We start from the raw sequence: 21,328 nt of genomic DNA on the forward strand, positions 1-21,328 counted from the left end.
GTTAACTGCAAATTTGCCTTAACTAGTTGAAAGGTGATGTTTGGCACATTACATTTAATAGGCCTATTTTTCCAGCTCAAAGTGACAGGGTTTTGAAACAATTCTATATCACATCCTTCTCTCTATGCTATGAATCTGCTGGCTGCAGAAGAGGCAGATGATGATATAAATGATAGAGAAGGAAACTTGTCACCAATTTCATCAAGTTCTCTCCATTCTGAGGAAACAGGGTAGACTTCCTCCTAGGGGATTTGGGGCTCTGCTAGTAACAACATAGTAGTTACATGCAGCTAAACAGTTGTATTTTTCCTCTTCCACCATGCCTGTTTTGTTACAAATGATTTCTTTCCTCATCTTTTGATGTGTCCTGAAAGCTCACACCCTCCAACTAAGGTTTTCAAAAAGGCTGTGGGTGTTCAGAGCCAACTGCCATTGGCACATGCTGAACTGGCAAACTTCCATCTCCTCTGAAAAAAAAATAGCAGTGCTCCAGCTGTGCAGCATCCACTGGATGGAGCTTTCATTTAACTTTGAGTTTTTGAACACACAGCAATCACTGTCAACATGTAATATGTATGTGGTAATCCTCCAGAAACACAGTCAGCTCTAGATAAAAAGGAGCTTGGTGCTAAATGAGGACTGTCGTATTACTTCTTTTTTAATTATTATTCCACTTATGTAAAAACATTATTTGGTTTTATACTTCTGAGGGATAGCAATCATTGGCAAATCAACATGTTCAAGAGGAAAATTAATTAGTTTGTAGGTCATTTAGGAAATACTGCCTGAAAATGAAAAATGAGGGAGAAAAATGTTTTCTAAAGACAGCATACCTTCCTCTGTGAAATGAATCCAAGATTAATCCACAAAAATTAAACTATTATTTATTTTTCAGTACAATGCAAATATCCCTTTGCTCAGGTTCTTTACCGATTGTCCTCGTTATTTTATCTCACACAGATAGCGACCTTTGGGTGTCCAGCAGTGCTTCATATTTGAATAATTTCAAATACATCTGAGTTATTTCCTAGGAAATTGGTCTTTTAGTTCGGGGACTTCGCATTAGCTGCCAATGGCAGCGGTGTTCAGTCATGCAACAAGGATGCTATACGCAAAAGCTTTTCTATAGCCTAATTCTGTCTCACTAATTCCAGTGGGTCTTGGCTTAATCCCAGAGAAAAATATTAAAGTGTGGTTCTCCTCAGTTAAATACCTATTGGGAAACAGCACACTGCAGCACAGAGGGTTCTGCCTCTGCTGCCGGACACGAGCATGCTGCAGGCACTGCTCCCCAGGGAACAAAGGAAGAGCAATGGAAGATGATTTTCTTTCCCTATCACAGCCACTGATAGACTTCTTGGCAAAGTGCTGCTAACTCAAGGGAATGTGCAATTCCTGACACAAAAAAAGTGAATCAGGATGATTCATTCACAGAAGATGTTGCAGTTGTAGATGGAGAGCAGGATGTACTCCTTTATCTGCACAGGGAATTAGAGTTATTTAATTGGGATGAAGTTTGTCTCTCAAATTTTGGACTTTTCCAACAGGGATGTTTGTAAATAGAGAAAAGCAACAGAAGTGTTACAGTTCAAGTATATCAATAATAAAACATGAATAATTCCATTACTTCTACCTCAACACTTCCACTTTCCTGGCAGAAGGCACTGTGCCATTCTGCAGTAACCCCAGCACAAGCTGCACTGCAGCAGCAGAAGTTGCTCAGTCTTAAAATGAATAATGAGAGATTTATCTTCACACGGCAGCAGAGTCTGTTTCTATAATAACACTGAGGACAGATTATTTAGATCTTCAGTTTTCTGTTCGCAACTAAATGCAAGGCACTGATTCAGTACAGCTTAAGGGGTCGATGGTGGAGACAGTAGCACAGCACTGTACAGCAAAATGGAACAGATAAGCTCTGCTTTTCTGAATAGCTGCGTGGCTACATTAAAAAGTTTACTGACTGATCTCCTGGAAAGGAAAACAAATTTATTTCTTCTAATTACAAAGGAAATGTCAATTCTCAAATATTCCCAATAGATTTTTCCATTATTGCTAAAGCTTCTCCATGTAAAAAGCATACTGCCTAATAACTTACTCCCTTGAGCCACTGTCAGCCCTTCTTCTGTCACCGGCTTCCCACAGCCCTTGGCTGTGCAGGCTTTGACATAGAACTTATACTTGGTGCTGGGGCTGAGGTCTGTGAGCCTCCAGCTCAGCGTGGTGTGGTTGGCCACACTGATGTCCACCAGAGGCCCAATCTCGTGCGTTTCGTTTACTGAAAGAGAAAGAAAAGCAGAGTCAGTTTGCAAAGGTACCCTCATTATTAGCAGAGAACAGTGAAAAGTGAGTCATTTTTTCTGTCGGCAGGGTTGAAAAGGACCACAATGCTCATCCAGTTTCAACCCCCTGCTACATGCAGGGTCACCAACCACCAGACTAGGCTGCCCAGAGCCACATCCAGCCAGGCCGTGAATGCCTCCAGGGATGGGGCATCCACAGCCTCCTTGGGCAAAGGTAGCATTCAGTCTAATCCTGTTCCAACCTCAAAGAGCTCTCAAAGCTGATGGAACCATGGGTCAGCCTGGGACCAATGCCACTCCCTGCCTGAGGTTATCTGCTCAAGGGTTGCATCCCAGTTACTCAGTACTTCACAGACATGTTTTGCATTGAATGAGTTTCAATTCAGTAAAAGCCACGTCAAATGTAATGATCTTCTTAACCGTCACATGAGGCATAATTTGCAATTATGAAATAACTGAATTAGCCCGTGTGACATGGAACAGAACATGGCAGCAATAAGAGCTTACTCTATCAGAAACCTGCAAGGAAAAGTTTTTGCTCTGGAAAATGACTTTGCCCTGCCCTCTAGCAGGCTGTGCAGAGATCGCAGCTCAAAACACGCTGTTCTGCTACGTGGCTATTACTCAGAAACACAGCCTCTCTCAGCAGTCTGTCTTAAATGACTCTGCACATACAAAACCATAAGAAAACCACCTAACAGTGCATGAGTTTAAAAACCAAAGAAAAACAAGCACATACTTATCTGGTACTGCAAAATGTAGCCAGTAATGTGGCCATTGGCTCTCTTGGGAAATCCCCACGATAGGGCAACGGAGTCCTTGTCAAAGTTCAGGATCTTCAGAAAACGGGGCTGTTCAGGGACTGAAGAAACAGGGATTAGCTTACACAGAACCCTGCCTCTAAATGTATTTGTTTACCAAGCACAAAGATCAGCTCAATACCTACAGTTCCCCACCTGTGGTTCTACGAATACTGGAGATTTTACAACCACTTTAACTTAGGAAATCCAGCTGCCTTGTTAAGTGAACAATTTCACTTTATTCCTCTCCATCCCACTTTTTCTTACCTCCTTCAGGAGTTTCAAACACCACAGGAGCACTTTCTGGTCCATCGCCCTTGGAGTTGTATGCCAGCACGGTCAAGCGGAACTCACTGAAGGGCTCCAGACCAGGGATCATCCCATAGTTTCTGTCTCCTACAAACGTCAGGAAGTGTTTCTCTGGGTGATGTCTTTTTCCATCCAGCATGCTTTTTGTTTTCCACCAACTGACCTGCATCGAGATTGACATTTCTATAACAAATTACCTTTGTTGGGGATGAACACCATATTGATTTCTCTCATTGTCCCAGAAATGACAGATTGCGATCTATCATTGACAGAGGATTTATTTAATAGCTCGTTAAACTGCATGCAACTAAAGAGAAATTCGTAACCTTATAGCCTCTTAAATGTCCACGAACTCTGTCCCTTGGTATTCCAAACCAGAAGACTTTGATCAGCGTGCTGTTGACAATATCCACCGAGACGCCGGAAGGAGCAGCATCTGGAACTATAAAAATAGGAGTGCTGCATATTAAAAACACTTACAGGAGCTCAATTTCACACTGTTTATATGCTACAGGGCTTGGTTTTCCAGCTCAAGCTGTGCCAGCTCATGCGATCTTCCCACAGGCAAGAAAAAAGCCATTCCACCTGCATCCAGTGGGTGATACAGGCCAATAAACATTATTTTGTGGTATCAGAGCTTTCTGCTGAGGGCTGGAATACAGGGGCACTGGGACACATGAATTTCTATTTATGATTTCCTGTTTCAAGTAATGCTTACAGCAGTGAGAAGAATAAAAAAAAAAAGATGATTAACACAGCACTCAAGAAGGCAATCACAACAGTTTTGTTTTGTGCTTTTTCTTTTACAATCTATTTCATTTTACAGCTAAACTCATTGAACAGTAGGATTTTAATCACTGCACATCACAGACAGCTATTATAAAGAATATATAAATATATTTTGTTAAAAAATCTTGATCCACTGATGACTGAATAGCAAGGAAGATTTTCCAGTGATAGAAACAGATGCAAAATTAGACCCACCTTTGACACATAATGCAAACAAACACACCATGGTGTCTCTTTATTCTCACTGTCTTGCATAGAGGGCAGAGGTTCCTCTTGCCCACACCTCTGACTCAGGCTCTGAAGTCTGTTGCTTGTGAAACACCAGGAACCACTCAGCACATGATAAGTGTCAAACTGAATATGCTGATGGCTTGACGTCACCTCTGATGAATTCTGGTACACTGCACTGGCTGCTGCAGGCTGCAGCAAGTGGCTGCAGCATCGTACCCAGACAGAGCAGTGGGGAGTACTGGCAGGTTACAGGCAGGTCATGGATGGATGTTTCAGTAAGCAGCACAACACATGCTGGTCTCAGTTGGTTAAGCCACTGTAGACCTTCCAAAGGCCAGTCAAGCTGTTAGTTTAATTCGTTTTGGGGAAAACAGCTGCAAGATTTCAGATTGCGTATTGGATGAGAACTGTCTGACTTTAATAAGATTAATTGGCAGATCTGAAATGCAGAGTGCTCGCAAACACCATTGACCCTCCTTTGCCAACTGTTCCCAGCCCCTGCTGCTAAATGTTTGCAAATGTAATAAGCATTTGTGTTTGGGATCAGGGAAGCTTGGAGCCACACGCAAGCTGGCCACAAGGTTGTTAACTCCCTCGATGATTTAAATCCTTAAATCCTACAAAAAATGAATATTCTTTTTTTGGTGGTGGTAGTGCTTAACTACGTTGATTTCTTAAGCAAGGCTGGCATTTCACTGCTGCAGCTGGACACAGTTTCAGTCCTCCAAATCCCTTCTGTAGCCATGGAGTAAACACCAGAGGGGAAAGGCTGCTTTCAGAGGTCTTGGGATGGCCCCAGCAGCGCCATTATCCACTGTCCTATAGATCATATCAGTTGTCACAGCCTGGTGATCCTGGCATTACCTGTGCCACCAGGGAACCATGGAAAGCTGCTGGGCAGAAACCCAGCCTGGAGAGGAGGAGCTGGCCATAGGAACACAGGGGACAAAGGACAAAATTGGGATTACACATAGAAATGTGGCATAATTTATAAATTCATTTACAATGCCCAAGAGCTGAGTGCTTGCATTTAGTTCTGAGCATAAAAGTTCGCATTACTCACTGTCCTCTCCCGAATATCCAGTGGTGATATTTGGTTCAGGCCCAGCTCCTAAATTATTTATTGCTTGGACCTTGATCTCATAGGGCACGAAGGTGGGGGTGTTCCTCAGGGTCAGGGAGTGCTTCTTCACTGTTTCCTCATTCCATTCGGTCTCAACACCCTGCTGCCTCCAGCTGACTTTGTACTCCAGCCCAGGCCCATTTCGCTCCATGGGCTTCAGCGGCTGTGGGAGAAGGGGAGAAATTAAATATGTAACCCCTACTTGTGGCTCTATTTTATTTACTGCTTTGTTTCACTGGGAAGTAAAGCTGCACGTCTTTTTGCACAACTAAAATGTATACTGAGGCACAAGGCTATTTGTGCCTTTCAGTACAGCTAAAACGCATTTTATCTTGGAATTTTATGTAGCACAGCAATTCGGGTCATTAAAATTTAGATTTGTTCTAAATATGCATGAAATGCTTGAAACTGAGCCTGGACATTTAATGGGCCACTGCTGCGCTACTGGTTTTTACTGATCAAATGAAGAATTCATCACAGCACGGTTCTCATCTAATTAACACGAATTTGTAAAATATTAGAAGACACAAAGCAAGGGTCTGTCATGACACGTTCTCCAATGGAGTTCCTTTCTCTGAAAAGGTATCTCTTTCATTAATAATGTTAATTGGTCATGTGTGCTCCCCCAAAATGATGGGGGTTGACGAACACTAGCCCACTGCAACAGCTGTGGGCATTTCCTACCACACAGCCTACTGACAGTAATACTTAAATGATACATTATACAAATCAAACACGTAACATCTGCTATTTAGGCAAGACGCACATAGAGCCCTGATCAGCACGCACTGGTTAGAGAAGCCTTCTAACAGGCAGTGCTGGGTGAAACACCTCCAGAGCCAAGATCCCAGGGCATGAGATTTGCAAGAAAAACTGGAGAAATAAAATTTTCTACTCAAAAATAACTTCTCATTCAGACTTAAAATTCAGCACTGCTTGACTCTTATTTTGATCTCCCTTAATGCCAGAAATCCTTGGCTGAAAAGCTAGTCACTAATGCTCATCTGGGCTCCTAATCCAAAGTAGGCAGATTAACATCATTTTGCAGCTTTTGTCTGCCAGAAATAGTGGAGTTTTTTTTTGTTTCATTTTTAGCATATTCAGTGCCTAGCATTTCTTCTGAAAAGCATGCAGGACACAAATAAATGAATATCCTGCTTAGGACATTCAAACCATTCAACAAGATTTAACAAAGCCTGTCCATCCCATTCTCTCTCTTCAATCTCAATTTTCACTTTTACTTTTGTCATGTCTGAGCTGGGAATTACTGGCTGCTTGGTAGGGAGGATGGCCAAACCTTCCTCCCACTGCTGTGTTCCCAGCATTGCCCACCCAAGGCTGAGCACCACCTCTCTGCATTGCTTCCAAGCAGCAGACTCTTCTTCCCTGACCCTGGACCACGTCATTCAACCAAAACCCACATCCAGATCCAAGTCAACAGATCTAGAGGGCCATCTCCTCTCTGGCATCATTATAGCCTGGTGGGGATTCACACTGGGGAAACATTTATTGTTCTTTGCTACGAGCAGCAGATTGAGAAGTAAATCTCATGTAAATTGAGTTTAATTCAAGCTGTAAAATATGCTTCTTTCCACAATTGTTGAAACTTGTGTTAAATGGAGGAATATATATCTCTCTAAATGGTTGGCACTGAAGCTGTAAGCTTCAAAGCCGGAGAAACTCAAGACTGGAATCCATCCTCAACACTTGTACATGATTCTTTTGACACATGCTTAGGAGCTATATCTGCACTCCTTCAGCTTTGTGGTGCAGAAATCCAAGCTCATGTTCTCCTGGCCAACTGATTCAAGTCATTTTAAAACCTCCCAGGCTCAAAGAACAGAAGCTCTGTGCAAATGACCCCCTTCCTGGCCCTGGCTGCTACTCCTGCAGAGCAAGGTTGAGGCCACAATTACTGTAAAAGTTGCTTCACATGCAAGATGCAGAAAGAGAAGCACACTCTGGGCAACTCTCCAAACCCACACAGGGTATCTCTGTTTCCTCACAGTCTGCAAAGTTCAGATGCAAAGATTGGCCTTTTGAAACAAAAATGAAAGTAGGAGAGGAAAGTCAGAAGACATTTAAGATAACTTTACCTTTCACTACAGTACCATTAATGATCTCACCTATGGAATTAGTTAATGCTTCCTAAAGGATAGAGAGATCAAGACAAGGGATTCATTATCTCTTTTTTAACTTATTTATATTAAAACATCCTGATCAATTCCATGCTAGACTTGCTGCTTGAAAGGAGAACCTGTCCTTGATACTGTAGCACTGAAAGTCATATTTGCATTACCTCCCATTTCATCACCATTTCATTTGGTTCAGAAGCTTCAACTCGGATGTTTTCTGGGTTCTTGTCTGGAGCTGGAACCACAGTTAATAAAGTTAGTTTGCATATTCCTATTTTTACTTGTAATTATTATTTAAATGCAAAAAACCCTTTTCTTGTTTCAGCATTACTGAGAGTGAAAGACACCTAAACAAAGAGTGTTCATGAGATTAATTACTTGGATCAGCAAAGCTGCTGAGAATGAAACATGTTTTTAATGCAGCTTTGATTCCTAAGTGCCCGTGTTGTTTGGAGCCACCAGCTAACATGAAACCGTGACTTCTGGATTTCAAAGCACCAGATGTAGGGGGATTATCAGGATGACATTTTTCTCCCTACAGGGATATGAAACAGAAGGTGTATCATTAGTGGGGTGCACACAGCTGAAAAGCTGGAAGTCCTGGAACTGAAGTGAAAGGAGGGGAAAAGAAAAGAAAGGAAAATGCTGGGAATGCAAATGCTGGGCTGAACAATTGGGCTCTAAAATCACTTTCAGGTACACAGCATTTTCTGCTACAGTGAGAAATACACTGTGAATGAACATTTCTGACAAGCCCAGTGCTGCTGAAAGACTCCCCATAAATCTTGAAGATCCTCTCCAGCATCTGTTTGTCTGTAAATGGCTGCAGTGGGCCTTAAAGGTGCACAATCAGCAGAGCTCAGGATAGCTTTCTGTTGTAGGTACCTTGGTAGAACACACACTGATAACCACAGCAGCACAAATCCCTCAGTTGGGCATCCCCAGGCTGATGGAGGCAGCTGCAAGGTGAATCCTCTCTTTGGGCAAACTACTGCTTTGGCACACAGGACAGCTGGGTTTGGCCAGAAAGCATTTGTGGTGTGCAGAGTGCTTTAGTTTCTCATCTCCTACCACACACATCGAGTAGAAAAAGCAGCGCAAAGGGCTCTGGCTTCATTACACCTCTCAGAAGCACAGGAGGGTAATGCTATTCCCAGCAAAGCACTACAAATGTTAATACATAGGAAACTAGATGGCAGTGTTTACCAGCTGGAGGTGTTGCATAGCGCAGTGATGGTTTACTCGGCTGGCTCCTTCCAACAGCATTCACAGACATGACACGGAACTGGTAATTGGTGTATGGGGCCAGGGACAGGAGGGTGCTGGTGGTGTTCCCTGGGGCTCGGGCCAGCTCCTGCCACCTCCCCGGCTCCCACCGGCTCTCTTCAAACTCTATAATCGACTCTGGAGAAGAGAGGAAACAAAGCAGAGGAAAAAAGTGCCAATATGAACTGCTTCTGAATAGCAGGATGGTAATGAACTTACAGCAAGTTAACCATCATAGTAAAAGCAATTAAGTATGGCATTAAGCATACTTTGTTTATTCTGACAGCTGCGATGTGCCATTATGTTAAATGACATACAATGATGCTACTGAAATCCTTCATACCATTAACAGGGCTGTTGTGGTTGGCCCCAGCTTTCCAAGACAGTCGAACACTTCGGTTTTGATGTTCTGAGAGCTGCAGGTCTTCTGGTGGGTCAGGAACATCTGAGACACAGAAAGACTGTCAGGAACAAGCCAATTACTTCTCTTTATTTTGGTATTTTGAAAAGGATTGGACCAGAAAGCTCTGATGAAGACAGTGGTATAACACCTCCTGATTTCAAAGTGGACAAGATTAGAAAAGCAGGAATTGCTTTTAAAGATCCTGCTTTGTAACAGAAAAACACACTGAATCTTCTGGCCCTGCTTTCTCTCCTATAAATACAATATCCCTCTTTAAGTGCATTTCCCACCTGCTCTCATTACTGTGCTAGGAGCAACAGATATTTCTTATCAAATCATCACTAAGATCTATTGAATCATTAATAGATATTGACACTGCTCAGCAGAAAGTTATGTCAGCATCACTCGGATTTACTCTTTGCAACCTAGAATGCTAGAAGGGGCCTCAGCCGTGACAGCTATTGAACCTTGTCTGCTAGAGTGAAAGGATAACATTCATTATCCCAGCCATGGGGATCTATACTAAAAGGAAACAAGAAAATTCATTACCTGCCAGCTCAACTTGTGCTGTCCTGAGAATACCTTAAGAGTCAGCTGTGTATTTGGTGTGATAACTGCACTGCACCTCCTGGGGACAAGAGTGGGACTTACCCAAGCCCTGAGCACAAGGCTGCCCCAATAGTGCTCTGCATACATTAAAACTCACTTTTCATATACACGGCTGACAATTTGCAGTCTGATTATATTGGATTAGTTTTGGAACTGGATTGCATAAGGTCTTATGCAAAAGAACAATTTCTCACAACAGGAGGCTGATGGCATCCTCACATTCCTTCACAATCACAGACACTGCAGTCCTGAACACAAAGTTGCATTCACCACAGTCATAGAGATGATTCAGGAAATGCTTCCTGGTTATGAGGCCACTTTCAACACTGGAGTACTCTGTGGACCAAGGAAATGAGATTGCAGAGCTCTTGATGGGTGTTTGACCCCCTTCTGTAGTGTTCCAACTACAGTTTTGGCTGACAGTGTCATTTCTTCCAGCAAAAATAACTGTCTCAATAGACAATGCTGTCCCTGTCATTGCAAAAGCAAGGAATAGGGAATGGACAGATAACAATCCTGAGTCTTCTTGTGTGTCTCAAGGCACATCAGAAAGTGTTAAAGGTTATGATTTTTTGTTTTTGCTTTCTTTATACTTCTTTCCCATGTTTCCTTGGGAAAAAAAATCAGGAAAACCTGATTTAATCTACAAGTATTTTGCTGTTTTACATTTGGGGTGTATATGGGGCTAAAATTCTGTATATTAATTTGAAGACAGTGATGGTGTATCTTCGAGGTATCCAACCTGCTGCCTATTCATCAATAATAAAACAAACACCTAGAAGAATTCTAACTAAATATTTATTTTGCCCACATTCTTATACATGCAGTAGCTTCACAGTCAGTTAAGTGTTAAGTCAGGCAAGCGTTAGAAGCTGATGGTGCAAAGGACTTCGCATCACTATGCAAGATCATTCCCTTAATTCTGAGTGTTCCTTCAGGCCAGCAGGCAGGAGGTCAGGATGCTCAACAAGGCCAAGTTTCAGGATGAGTGGGTCGAGATTCTTCTCTGCTAGTTCCCCACTGGCCAATAATTTACACTCACATAGATAACTAGTCCTTTTAGATGCTTAACTGCTCTGCAAGACAGTTGGACATCTAAATATCATCCTGACATCTAAACATCATCCTCACATCTTCCTTCTTCAAAACACAGTCCAAGTGATGATCAGCACAGAAGCCTCCAGTAAAGTGCTGTGAAGAACTGACCAACGATTTCAAAGCAGAAGCAGTGCCATTTTAAATACGCTATTACACTTTCAGCCTGGACAAGCTCCTACACCTCTGGTTGACTCCTGAACTGAGAACAGCTACCTAATCTTAGAGATGATCGACTAAAGAGAAAACAAATGTTTGCTTCAGAATTCCCATTCCTGCAAATGTAAAGACAGCACACTCATAACCAAGCTTCATGAGTGAGGGGCATATCCCATCTAGGACAACGAGGTAACTGAAATGGGTAAAAGAGCTAAATAAACAGAAGAACTGCATCAATCTGTAGGCATACCAGGAAAACATCTGCTTACCAAGAACAATTAACCGCGTTTTGGCGGTGACACTGTCAAGGGAAGTGCTCGCCACACACGTGTAAACGCCTTGATCCTCCAACATCACGTTTGATATGAACAGCGTATCCATGTCCATAATTATCCTACAGGGAAAAGAAGGGCACATGCAAATAGAAAAAGTAAAACCTGTAGGACAAGCATGTAACAGACTGATGCTGTTCGCTGAAAAACTGTTCAGGTAAAGCTTAGTAAAGGAACACTTTAAATAACGTAATTGCATGTTAGGTCTATTTATTTTAATGCAGCTGTAGTTGCATTATCTACTGTGATATAGACTATTATTTACATTTAGTAACAATTTAGACTCTGTGGCCTGAAGTTGGTACATCTCTCTCATTCTGAAAAGAGACATATTCATATGCATCAGATGAGCATTGACAGACTCCTAACAAGAGAAATCAATGATCTTAATGGGTAAACTTATAATAGGGCTGAGTATAACTGAATATTCCCAGCCTACTGGTGTCATGCCCTGTGCACCAGGGCAGCTGGTATTGATCCAGGCCCCTGGGTTCTGTTGGGCTGAAAACTGATTAGGCATTTCCCGGCTCCCCATCCTCCCAGGCATCAGCAGGACCCTCCTCCATCTCCCCTGAACTGCAGTGTTTAGGAAATCATCCCTCTGCTATGGCTAATTAATAAAGACATCTGAGAGCCACCTGTGGGACCCTTCATACAGAATAAATGCTGAGCTCCATCCCATTACAGTCAATGGAAATACAAGAGTAGACAAAAATTTAGCCTGCACTCACACTTCCCTACTTATGTAGGAAAAACTCACTGATTTGACTGCATATGATCCCCAAAACATGTTTTCTCCTTACTTTAGCATTACAAAGACTTGCCTAGGCCAACTATAAAACATGGGAAAATACTAGGTCAACTGAAGTGGAGAGACAGAACTCCAGTTGACCCCAAAAGGGTCTGAGTTTTATTTTGGGGTTAAACCAACATTTATGTGGCATTCTGCCATGACAGTGAGACAGGGAAAATAAAATAATTTGCCAGTCACGGCTACAGATGCATGTATATTTACATATATATAAAATGCAGATCTATTCATCTGTCAAGTGAAGAATTTTCACAGACAGAAATTTGCATTTCAAGCTATTAAGTTTCATGTTTATTAATACTTTTGCTCTGGCACCATGCAGCATTATTTCAGCTGAGCTCAAGAAAACTCTTGTTCTTCCCTGCTTACCTGCTGTCTTGTATGCTGCTGACTGACAGCTCATATCCATCTTTCCTCCAGGATAATTTGAAGCTGTTTTTCAAGTGTGAATCATACTCAGACTGACATTTCAATAAAATTGAATGTGATTTCAACACTTGGGGGTTCTTGGGAGTAATGACAATTTTTGTAGCATCTGGTTGATCACAGAAAACACTTCGATCAGGAGAGGGAGATTATTACATCAAATTTTCACCAAGCACTTCATATATAGGAATAAACCTCAGGAGCAACGATCACGTCTTTATCTATCTATCTATATACAAACACTTCAAGCGAAGGAGGCTGGTTTTGAAATGGAGCTATGACAGGATATAATTTTCTATATCTTGGAAAATTCTTTTGTAGCTCAGTTCAAACCACAGAGTTCCAGAAAAACAAACAAACACGCACACTCAAATAACAAAAAAACCCCACAAAACCCAAAAACCAATAGAAAACCACTGATGAAAATCCCAGTTAGAAGACTGTCATGAAACAGATGATAAAAAAAAAGCTGGAATGTGATTTTTATGTCCAATTGCTGTTTGAAATAGCAATAGCTTTGGCAGCGATCCAAGAAAAATTACAAGCTTATTAAAGTCAAGTGAGAAAAAAAAAAATACTGCAATCAAGTTTGTTCTTTTAATTGCCTCTAATCTGAATGCAGAAACAGATGAGTAAGTAGGAAGAAAGCACTTCTCTTTACAGTGAAATATTGCTTTGTGAGAATTTCATTGTACAATTTCATGTTTATTATAACTGTAAAACTTACAAAGCAAAGAGACTGGCCTGAAGTAGAACACAAAGATTTTCTTGAGTTAGTTACAGCAAATCTGAATCTCAGAGTGCATTTGAGGACTTTGCCAACTGAGCATTTAAGTTTGTTGGACTGGCAAGACCTAATTCCTAGATAACTTTGTATACAACTCACCATCCTGAATTCGCATCCTCAAGAGAAAATATTCACTCTCATCAGGACCCCCAGGGGTTATGCTCAACCAACCAATGAAATACTTTAAAACAGAATTGGTGCAGCACATACACATCTGAACCTTACAATCAAAGCCCCCTAACTCATCCTATTCTAATGTACACAGTGTTCACTGTAGACACTTATTAAATTTGGAAGATAAATGAGGTATTACCTCTTATATCCAGATTTGCTGTGATTGCTCTTTTTCCAACAGAATTTGCAGCCCAGCAAGCATATGATCCCGAATCTTCCTTCTTTGTTTCTTTGATTTCTAGGGTGCCATTTTTATTTAATTCATAGCGCAATGCTGAGAGCGGCTCTATGCTATCATCCTTAGTCCTAAAAGAGAATAATAATAGTTATGGCTCATTTCAATGATTGTAGGAACCATTGTTTTGTGGTTAGGGGACAGGTGAGTGTAGAATCAACACAACAGTCTACCCACATGCAGGCAAATCATAAATGGACACAAGCATCCTGCAAACGTGCAATGCACTGACAATGTCTAGCAAGACCTTTGAACTACTCTGAGCCCTTTAATCCATAACTGTCACATGCAATTTTATTGCAACTGTCAACTACTATGTCAATCCAGTGATCTTAAACAAAGGATAATCATATTAAACACAGTCTTGATATAACTTGCTAATTTATCTCCTCAAAACCAGCTTGTTTTTCAGTGTTTGGGAAGCACAGATGAACTTACTTTATGTGAAAAAGTCATTCTCAATAGCTTACCATCTAACATCTGCTGCAGGTGAGGCAAAAATCTCACAGTGCAGGAAGGCACTGTAACCAACAACTGCAGCATAGTTTTCCCCATCTGAAGTCAGGATTAAGGGAGCAATATCTGCAAAACAGAAAGCAAAACAAGCAGCACTACAATTCAGAGCTCTGGGCTATAAATATGGACCCTGCACCATACCCTTTTTTCACCATAGAGAGGTCAACTGTGCTCTCATATGCCTCAATATTAACAGTGGTTTACTGCTGGACATTTCAGATCACAAACTCTCGACCTTAAGATAGAGAACACACTCAGTTCTGCTTCCTTGTGAGACCTATCTTATTAAAAATATCCCCATCACAATCTGGCTTCAAACAACAGGCTCAACATCACAACTAAAATTAAAGATTAACAATACATAATACATTTAATAATTCAAAAACACAGTTGTGGCCGCAATTCAGTGCCCCGTGGTCTTAATACATCTGAATTACAAAGGTTTTGAGCCCAGAACATGTTAAAAAACAGTGACATGATCACAAACCCAAAGTAATTCTGAATATTTAAGAGTTATCAAAATGGGACACCTCAGTTACACATTTCTATTAAATACAAAGGAGGTGGGAAACTACTCACTGAGAACATTCACGTTGGCACTAGCAAGGAGGGTGCCATGTTTGTTACTGGCCTCACAATGGTACACAGCAGTGTCCTGAAGCTGAAGGTTGGTAAGGCTGAGCTCCCCATCAGAGATTCTCCCTCTGAAAGTCCTACCTGCAAAGACCCAGATCATATCAGGAGATGGAACTAATGCAGAAGCATGAAAAAAGACCAGAAGTCAATGAGCAAGTGTGCTATCCCACATTCCCAACAGATGGGAGCAGCACTGGGTGAGGGACCCATGGGTGCTGCCACTCCATGCTTGCACAGCTGTCACCCCACCTCCATTCAAGACCATATTTAAATATTTAGTATTAATTAAATCTGAAGTTATGTCTAAATTGAGGTCAAACATGATGTCATCTGGTGCACCAGGGTTTGTGCATTCCCTGGGCACGACACAGGTGCATCTCACCCACTCCCAACACGACAAATTTGGACCTTTACTTACTATCAATGGGCATCCCATTAAGTTTCCACTGAACGGTTGGCTCTGGGTTGCCAATGGCCTCACAAAGGAGCAAAAGATTCTCTCCTAAGCTGTAAACACCACCTCTGGGCTCCTTAATCCACCGAGGAGGCTCTGCAAGAGAGACATGGCATGCAGCAGGTGTCACAGCCAGACCAGCATAACTCTGCTATTACCGTGGTTCTCCAGGAGATGGCAAACACTGTTAGCAGTTTCCACAGCTCCTGGCAGCCTATTGTGCAGCTGCAGTGTATTTCTTGCAAATCAACATTAGAAAAGGTAAAAATAATAATAATAATAATAATAAATAGCGTTAACATACATCAATTTCTATCCTTCAGGCTCTGTAAAATGCAAGCGTTGGGGAAAGTGTGGAAGAAATGGGCAGCGTCTACCCAAGTGGAAAACAAATGCAAAGGAGATGGGAGGTGAGAGGCAGGGAGGGAGGTAAACTTAATTGCTTCAGCATTTTGACAAGGACCCTCAGACAGGAGATTGCTGCCTCTGAAATGAACTGAGACCATTTCAGCAAGTCATAACGCAATGCAAACAGCCATTCAGCTGAGAGACTCACTAGACATGACAAAGTGGTCTACATCAGCTCGTCTAGAAGGGCAGAGCATGGTGATGCAGGAACAGTGTTGACCACCTCCAGCTGCTCATTTTTGCATGCTGGAGAGATGCACTGTGCTATTCATTCAACATTCTAGTTTTCCATCTTGTATTCAGCTCAGATGCTGACACGTAGCATGTTAGAGCATGCTGAGGCATGGAATGAGGAGCAGTTGCCCACAGGGTGGAGGTAGAGGAGCAGCAGTTGGCTGCTGTATTCCCTATACCCTCTCTTCCCAGAACTGCCAGTTAAACCAGGACGGCTCTGTCTTTTGCAGAACAACCTCCGAGCATCAGATATCCAGATCTCATTAGAGAAAGGAACAACCATAAGGGAGGGAAGGGAACTGAGAGAAAAAAAATAATGCATTAATCTGATGAAAGCTTTCTGTTATCTACAAACCAAATGTGTTGAGCCTGCCCACACTGCAGAGGATGGCCTTGATCCAAAATACAGCCTCGCATTTGTCATTACCTCTCCCTGAGAAGCAGCAAAGCTCCAAGTTTTAATTCTAGACCTGATGCTACCTCTCTTCTGCTGGCCCTGAGCTGATCCCTGGACACTTCCATCCCTCCTTCCCTATTTGAAAAAGATGAGCTAACGTATGGGAAGCACGAGGATTCATTAGTTAATGCTCATAAAATGCTTTGAAGATTAACAGTGCTGTTGTCTGGTACTACATCTCCAGATGCTATCAGTGTGATATACTAAAACAGCGTCATTGCTCACATTCTCACAGAGATATTAATAAAATACCCCTGATCTGTGATAAACAGAGACACAAGCTCTGCCATTTCTACTGCAGAGCACCCATGAAGAGGTGCTGTTCAGCAACAGCTAAAAAAAAACTAAGTACAATTTAAGACACCAAGGCTTATGTTTTGCATTCCATTCACAGTACAGGTTTCTTCTTTCTGTAGTGCTGGTTGCCCTCCTGCAGCACAGCACACACAACTATACTTGTTATGCTTCCTTATATTTGACTCCAGGAAAAAAAAATATATATATACATGCAGCAGAACATTTTTGGTTTTGCACATCTCTTTTTTTTCCTCCCTCTCCTACTCTTTATGCTTTCCATCAGAAAAAAATAGGTCAAAGGCATGGAGGTGAAAAGGAGGTAACACTCCTGATGATTTTTACCCTTCACTGTGTCCACCACAAACAGATTACTTGCAACAGGATGCTTCATTGTTTTGGAGGAGGTCAGACTCCAGGCAAAGCCTACATATAAAGCACACTTCCTAATTTCAGCTGTCCATTTACTTTTGAAAGTCAACTGCAGATATATTCCACTGCTGCTTTCCTTTCTCAGCTCGGCAATTGCTGTGGTTGCCCCAAGGAAGTGATGCAACTGTGAAGTTTCAGTCAATGAGATTTTGTCAAGTATGAAATGTAATTTCACAGAAAGGCTGAAGAACTTCTCTTCTTTGTGGCTGATATGCTATACCACTTATAAGTACATAAAAGGTAATAATAACAAAATACACTCTTACACTTTAACAACTGCAGTAACCAGTGGTTGGACAATCAAATTGTTAATCTGCACAAATAAAATAGCGTGTCAAATGTTTCACTGCATAATATATCCTTACAGGTAAGAGTTATAAATGTGGTCCACCTAATCAACAGATTTATACTTTCTATATGAATATAATGAAAATTGCAATAGGTCTGAAAACACAAAAGATCTAAAATAGTAATCGAGCCCATTCTTGTGCAAAAAAAACAAGATCCTCTGTACCTACAACACATAGGGTGTTTTATTCTTCTTCTGCAAAAGCACTATTTCTAAGCAGAGTTCAGATTGTAAACCAGTATATCTTCCAGACCAGCCTAAGCAGACATCTTCCATCCTGTGTTATGAAGCCAATTACTGCTGCCTGATGAGAATTACTTTGCACGTGGTGCTTAGTAAAGCCCAACCTTTTTATTCCCAACCATTTTCCCCATTTGTCAAGACCATTTCAAATTCTCCTTGCCTCTTCCCAAGGTCTGGCAATGCATTCCACTTTAGGGCTATAATCTTCAGATTCAGTTATCACCTTGGGGTCTGCATCCCAGCTGAAACAGCTTCCCTGTGAAACAGGGAGAACTACAGCTTGAGTCTCACTAAACCAACCAGCATCTATCTGCCTCACGCTAGTTTCACCTATTGTATTTTTCTCTGGCTCAGTAATGGAAGTGTTACAAGATACAGCTGCGAAAGCCTTTAGCTATTCTATCATTACGATAATTAATCATTATATTGTAATGATTATTTCTATTAAACACAGCCTTGAAGGCTCAGTCATGATCAAGGTATCATTAGATCAGGCACTGTGATAGTGGCAAGACTTTGCGATTATATATGTTAGACTTGGGGGGCTATAAGCAATAATTGAATAAACAAACATTCCCAGTTAAGATAATTTGAGAGCTTGTTTTTACATATTTTTTTCGGTTTGCTCTCTCTCTCATAAAAGGCTTTTTGTGCTTCTTTCCATGTTCCGGGCTCCATCTTTCCTTGCAGAGAGATTAAAATATTCAGTCAATTTGCTGGCTGAATATTTTCATACGCTTGGTAATAGTTGCCTGAATCATTGCCCTTGGAGTACTGTAGGATTAGTAAGAGGGCTGCACGAAAATAACGTGGCTTCAAACTGATTTTTAGAAGTCTGATGTGTTGGTTTGAGAGCTTAAAATTCCAGAAAGAAGAGCAAAAGAAGCGACATAGTGCAGGAATGATAGCAAAGTCTTGATTTATACATCAGCATTAGATCGAGCATAGTTGGCAGTTAGTAACTGAGATAATTTTTCTTCCATATTTAATTTTCTTCTCCTCGCATACATCCCTTGAGAACTGCCTGTCAGGCATGAGGATGCCCTACGTCAGCAAAACCTCCCAGAAACCAACAGAAATTAATAATGCTCACTTCCCCCAACTCAAGATTTGCCCTTGAGTGCGCACATGCGAGTTGCAGCAAGAATGATGAACGTGCCCATCTCTGATGAACGTTAATGACATTTTCTGCTTTGAAATTACAGGATAAAATGTTATTTGTACTCATGATACCCTGCATGTGAGGTCCTAATAGGTACGATTCCTGTTAGTGACACCAGCCAGTGTTAGTTATACAAGTGGAGAACAAACTCAACAGGAACTGCAGAAGCATTCTTTACATTGCAATGTTTAGAGTATATTTCATTCTTTCTTAAAATACTTGTTTGCTAATGAGTAGGAACAATAACTTGCCTGGAAGATTTCCTTCCTCTACAGATGGGGAGAAAGAGGGTCAATAATCCGGACTGCTTAATTAATGTTATTTCCCTGGTACTTCAGTTTTTGCAGCTCCTGCAATTTCTTTGAAGGATTCAATTTTTACAGGCAAGAAAATCATAGCCAGATTGTTAAAATATTCAGCTAGAGCAGAGATGCTCCAAACCATCTGTAATGACTTCTAGGAGTCAGCACTTCCCCTCCATCGCAGCTGAACACTTGCCATGCTCTGCCATCCTCCTCTGCCTCACTTCCAGGAAGGGAGAGAAGACTATGACACACATGGCTGTGCCAAGTGAAAGGGGAGAATTTATCATGTAAGGGGAAAACTTGATTTTGTAAATGAAGAGAGGAGTGGTACCATATGCGTTTAACTTTGGTGCAAGCTAAAAAAAGAAAACTGAGCTGCATGATCTGGCCCAATACAGACACATTCACATTGTTATGATCAAGTAGAATAATTACATTCTCTAGTCTGACTTCCAGATTAACACAAGACACTTTATCAATACCTCTGCTTGACTAACTTGCATCTTAATGTATTGGATCTATAACTTATGCATATATTTGTTCATTCTGCGTACTCCTTTGTAAGGCCTTCACGGTTTAGGAAAAATATCACACGTTAATTCTAACCAAAAATAAACAAATACTCCTTTCAGCAAGTTTCCCAGATCTAGATGACTGGTCCTGCTAGTGTAAGTTGATATGACTGGTTTATTATCAATTTATTAGCAAAATTTACTTCCCACTGACCACCTCTCAGTGTTCAACATAAAAACCCCAGTAAAATGTACTCCGCACCTTCCACATGAACATGGAATTCATGTTTTGCTCTGCCCACAGGGTTGCTTGCTGTGCACTGGTAGGTTCCTTCATCAGCTGCAGACACATTTTCTATCTTCAGTACCTTCCCAAATTTATCTGTTACAGGTTTGTCCTTGGGCAAGTTTCCAGTAACTTTGATCCAGCTTAGATGAGGAGTTGGGCTAGTAGTAAAGAAGAAAAAACAGATTTTGAGTTGAATACCAAGATGCTGTAATGCTTCATGTTAGCATAGCTGCTGGAGTTCACGCATATGACTTGCAATAAGTATTCTGCTGTTTGAGCTCTTTCAAAACACAAAGCAATAGTACAGACTGTACTATAGACTACTTCTAGTCAACACTGTCCCTTGATTTGAAGGACCCCTATGAATAACTCCTTCATAGCCAAGCCCAGGCTGTGGCACAAGGCTGCATTCCTTGTAAATATTGGCATGAACTGTGTCAGAAGGAATGGAACTCATCTTGTCTGACTCCAAAAGGGCATTCTAGGACAAACAAGGAGGTAAAGACTTCACTGGAGTGACTTCACTCAGCCCTGCTGGGTTAGGAAGATGTCCAGATATTGGAGAGGGCTGAAAACATTCCTTACTCTTTCAGAAAGCAAGTGGCAGTGACACAGAAATTCAGGACAGACTGCTGTATGCACAGTCCCAGCTGGGATTCATGACCTCGACACCATACACTTTGTCATATCTGCTTACACTTGTGTCCATCTGCCATGGTGGCAAAATGCCCAGGCACAAGCTATTTGAAGGCCCAGGTACCACAGAAATGTGGCTTTCCAAGAGCAGCGAGCATAACAGTACAAATGGTCTGTTTCCTGCAAGGGTTCTTTTTTTTTTTTGTTTGTCTACCAAAGTCTGGCACCATGTTGTCTCAGTGTTGTATTGAGGGAATGCCCTCTCGACACTGATGTTATTCAGATTATAAGATTTCAGAAATGACAGACTGTAAATGTACTTATTTCCTTATTTTGCAATTGGCTGCCCCTGGTCTTAGTTACTTGAAATTTGGCTCAGTTGATCCACTTCTCTGATTTGTGGGCATCTGGTTG

General features: G+C 41.5%; 1 protein-coding gene across 18 annotated transcripts in view; it reads right to left on the reverse strand.

The window, feature by feature from the left end:
* CHL1 (cell adhesion molecule L1 like) overlaps window positions 1-21,328 on the reverse strand; it is a 112,878-nt gene that overhangs the window by 11,406 nt on the left and 80,144 nt on the right. For all 18 annotated transcript variants that reach the window (XR_011905112.1, XR_011905111.1, XM_072347231.1 and 15 more), the window contains 15 exons: window positions 20,252-20,436; window positions 15,558-15,689; window positions 15,083-15,220; window positions 14,458-14,569; window positions 13,892-14,058; window positions 12,735-12,900; window positions 11,492-11,616; window positions 9,300-9,401; window positions 8,897-9,094; window positions 7,855-7,925; window positions 5,496-5,718; window positions 3,739-3,854; window positions 3,371-3,575; window positions 3,043-3,165; window positions 2,099-2,278 (listed from right to left, as the gene is read on the reverse strand). Coding sequence is in view for 16 of the 18 variants with exons in the window: in XM_072347231.1 (XP_072203332.1) it covers window positions 2,099-2,278; window positions 3,043-3,165; window positions 3,371-3,575; window positions 3,739-3,854; window positions 5,496-5,718; window positions 7,855-7,925; window positions 8,897-9,094; window positions 9,300-9,401; window positions 11,492-11,616; window positions 12,735-12,900; window positions 13,892-14,058; window positions 14,458-14,569; window positions 15,083-15,220; window positions 15,558-15,689; window positions 20,252-20,436 (2,243 nt within the window). In the remaining 2 variants the exon portion in view is untranslated. The remainder of the gene's footprint in view (window positions 1-2,098; window positions 2,279-3,042; window positions 3,166-3,370; window positions 3,576-3,738; window positions 3,855-5,495; window positions 5,719-7,854; window positions 7,926-8,896; window positions 9,095-9,299; window positions 9,402-11,491; window positions 11,617-12,734; window positions 12,901-13,891; window positions 14,059-14,457; window positions 14,570-15,082; window positions 15,221-15,557; window positions 15,690-20,251; window positions 20,437-21,328) is intronic.

This window comes from Excalfactoria chinensis, chromosome 12 (genome assembly GCF_039878825.1).
Source record: "Excalfactoria chinensis isolate bCotChi1 chromosome 12, bCotChi1.hap2, whole genome shotgun sequence".
Taxonomy (NCBI): Eukaryota; Metazoa; Chordata; class Aves; order Galliformes; family Phasianidae; genus Excalfactoria; species Excalfactoria chinensis.